Source organism: Suncus etruscus, chromosome 14 (assembly GCF_024139225.1).
Source record: "Suncus etruscus isolate mSunEtr1 chromosome 14, mSunEtr1.pri.cur, whole genome shotgun sequence".
NCBI lineage: Eukaryota > Metazoa > Chordata > Mammalia > Eulipotyphla > Soricidae > Suncus > Suncus etruscus.
In genome coordinates this window covers 97,616,619-97,619,348 of record NC_064861.1, presented here as the reverse complement: position 1 = coordinate 97,619,348, position 2,730 = coordinate 97,616,619, and the positions used below count along the sequence as shown (strand labels likewise).

Genomic DNA, 2,730 nt, shown 5'->3' with positions numbered 1-2,730 from the left:
ACTCCCAGCACATATATAAAACTGGCCATAACAAACGGCAAAATGTTTCCCTAAAATCAGAGGGCTAGGGGCCGGAGAGATAGCATGAAGGTAAGGAGTTTACCTTTCATGCAGAAGGTCATCAGTTCAAATCCCGGCATCCCATATGGTCCCCCGTGCCTGCCAGGAGCGATTTCTGAGCATGGAGCCAGGAAAAACCCCTGAGCACTGCCGGGTGTGACCCAAAAACCAAAAAAAAAAAAAAAAAAAATCAGAGGGCTAGAAAAATGGAAAAGGACTGGAATCAAACCTATTTGATGCTGTGGTGAATTTTAAATTCTGGCTAAGATTTTAAACAAATGATAGTGACATCATATAGGAGTTTGGAAGGTAGATGGAAAGTAGTACTGGGAAAGGGATGTTTTAGGGCTATTTTTGGAATGTGCTCTAACCTATAAACTCTAATATGTCACTAACTGGCTTTGATGAGAGAGAAGAGACTTGATCAATTTTTTAATACACAAGGATCCCACCTGTTGGTGCTAGGGCACATCAGGACCACACTCAGCAACACTGGATGACATTCCTCACTGGTGATCAAACTTGGGGCCTCATACATTATCACCTGAGCATTCTCCCCTGCTTATGACAAACATGTAAATGCATGTTCAGCTGCAATTTGGAAAAAAGTACAGAGAAATTGTTAAATATAGAAAGACCAATTAGAAAGTTATTTCCATAGTCCAGCTCAAATAAATTATTGCATATTGGACAAAAATGAAGAGATGTAAAGGGAAAAAAAGTAATTGGATTCCAGGAATTATTCAGGAGATAAAACCTATAGGTCTTGGCAACTGATTGGACATGGGGTGTGAGGGAAAGGACAGAGTCAAGAATGATTCCACTGTATGGATTCTTTCATGATGAGCAAGGTGTGCACACTGCCTGAAAGATTTCCTGCAATCCTTACACTCGAAAGGTCTCTCTCCCCTATGAATTCTTTGATGTAGAGTAAGAGACCCACTGTAGCTAAAGGCTTTGCCACAAATATTACATTCATAAGGCTTTTCCCCAGTGTGAATTCTCTGGTGCTGTGCCAAGCCTGCATTCTGGCTGAATGTTTTTCTACATTCCTTACACGTGTAGGGCTTTTCTCCAGTATGACTTCTTTGATGTTGTGCCAGTGATGAACTATTACTAAAGGCTTTCCCACATTCAATACATTCATATGGTTTCTCCCCCGTATGGACCCTCTGATGTTGATCAAGGTACGAGACCTGGCTGAAGGCTTTTCTGCAGACTTTACATTCGAAAGGTTTCTCTCCGGTGTGAACTCTCTGGTGTTGAGCTAGGTGTGCGTACTGGCTGAAGGCTTTCCTACATTCCTTACACTGGTAAGGCCTTTCTCCAGTGTGAATTCTTTGATGCACAATTAAGTATCCATGGTGGCTAAAGGCTTTGCCACACACACTGCATACATAAGGCTTCTCTCCTGTATGAATTCTCTGATGCTGAGCAAGAAACGAGCCATTTCTAAAGGCCTTCCCACAGTCAGCACATTCAAAAGGTCTCTCTCCAGTATGCACTCTCTGGTGCTGAGTCAGGTGTGCAATCTGGCTGAAGGCTTTTTTACATTCTTTACACTGATACGGTTTTTTTGCCAGTGTGAACTCTCTGGTGCTGAGTGAGGTGTGCATTCTGGCTGAAGGTTTTCCTACATTCCTTACATACATAAGGTTTCTCCCCAGTGTGTATTCGTTTGTGTTGTGCGAGGTTCGCACTCTGACTGAAAGTTTTGCCACATTCGGTACACATGTAGGGTTTCTCTCCGGTATGAATTCGCTGATGAAGAGTCAGAGATGAACTCTGATGGAAGACTTTCTCACATTCACTACATTTCAAAAGTTTCTTTTCTACATAAACCTTTGTGTGCTTCATTTTAACAGATTTTTTTCTGATAACTTCTCTTTTGTGTTTCACACTTATAAATTCTTGCTTTGATGGGAAAACTCTTTTTTATATCCAGCATTGCATCCTGATGCAAAGTTTGCCAAGATTTAGCATATTTGTTATTTTGATCTTCAGCTAAGATTTCTTTATGAGTAATGATCAGTTCACTCGAACATACCTCCTGACTTCCCACATGGTTCTGACACCTCTTCTTATTTTTATAATCTGTCAAACTGGGCCAGTCAAGGATGTAACCAAGATGGCTTCTTCCCATTGACAATACTTTGGGTAATTCTTCATACATGACTTGCCTTGATGAAGATTCACTGTTTGTAAATGAATATTCCCAATCTAAAAGATAACATAGAAACAACTCAGTTTTTGCATTTATTCATTAGAAAAGAAGAACTAGGGGCAGAAGAGATAGCACAGCGGCGTTTGCCTTGCAAGCAGCCAATCCAGGACCTAAGGTGGTTGGTTTGAATCCTGGCATCCCATATGATCTCCCGTGCCTGCCAGGAGCTATTTCTGAGCAGATAGCCAGGAGTAACCCCTGAGCATACCCGGGTGTGGCCCAAAAACCAAAAAAAAAAAAAAAAAAAAAAAAAAAAAGGAGAAGAACTTCTAAAACAAAAATCAGTAAGTGAAATGTGTAAGACAGTTAAGAATTTCGGCTGGAATGATAGTACAAAGTATGTGCTCATCTCAATGAGCTGTTTTTCTGGCTATTATGCTATTAGTTTTGAGACCACATTATGGGTATTAGTTGTTGTATCACAATAATGAAAACATAATGCAAAA

General features: G+C 40.5%; 1 protein-coding gene across 1 annotated transcript; it reads right to left on the bottom strand.

Moving 5' to 3' along the window:
- Positions 1-597: 597 nt before the first annotated feature.
- LOC126028073 (zinc finger protein 583) lies at positions 598-1,677 on the bottom strand. The gene has a single exon (XM_049787118.1). It carries the CDS (start codon positions 1,674-1,676, stop codon positions 804-806), a length of 873 nt encoding a protein of 290 aa, XP_049643075.1. The 5' UTR covers position 1,677; the 3' UTR covers positions 598-803.
- Between the last annotated feature and the right edge of the window lie 1,053 nt (positions 1,678-2,730).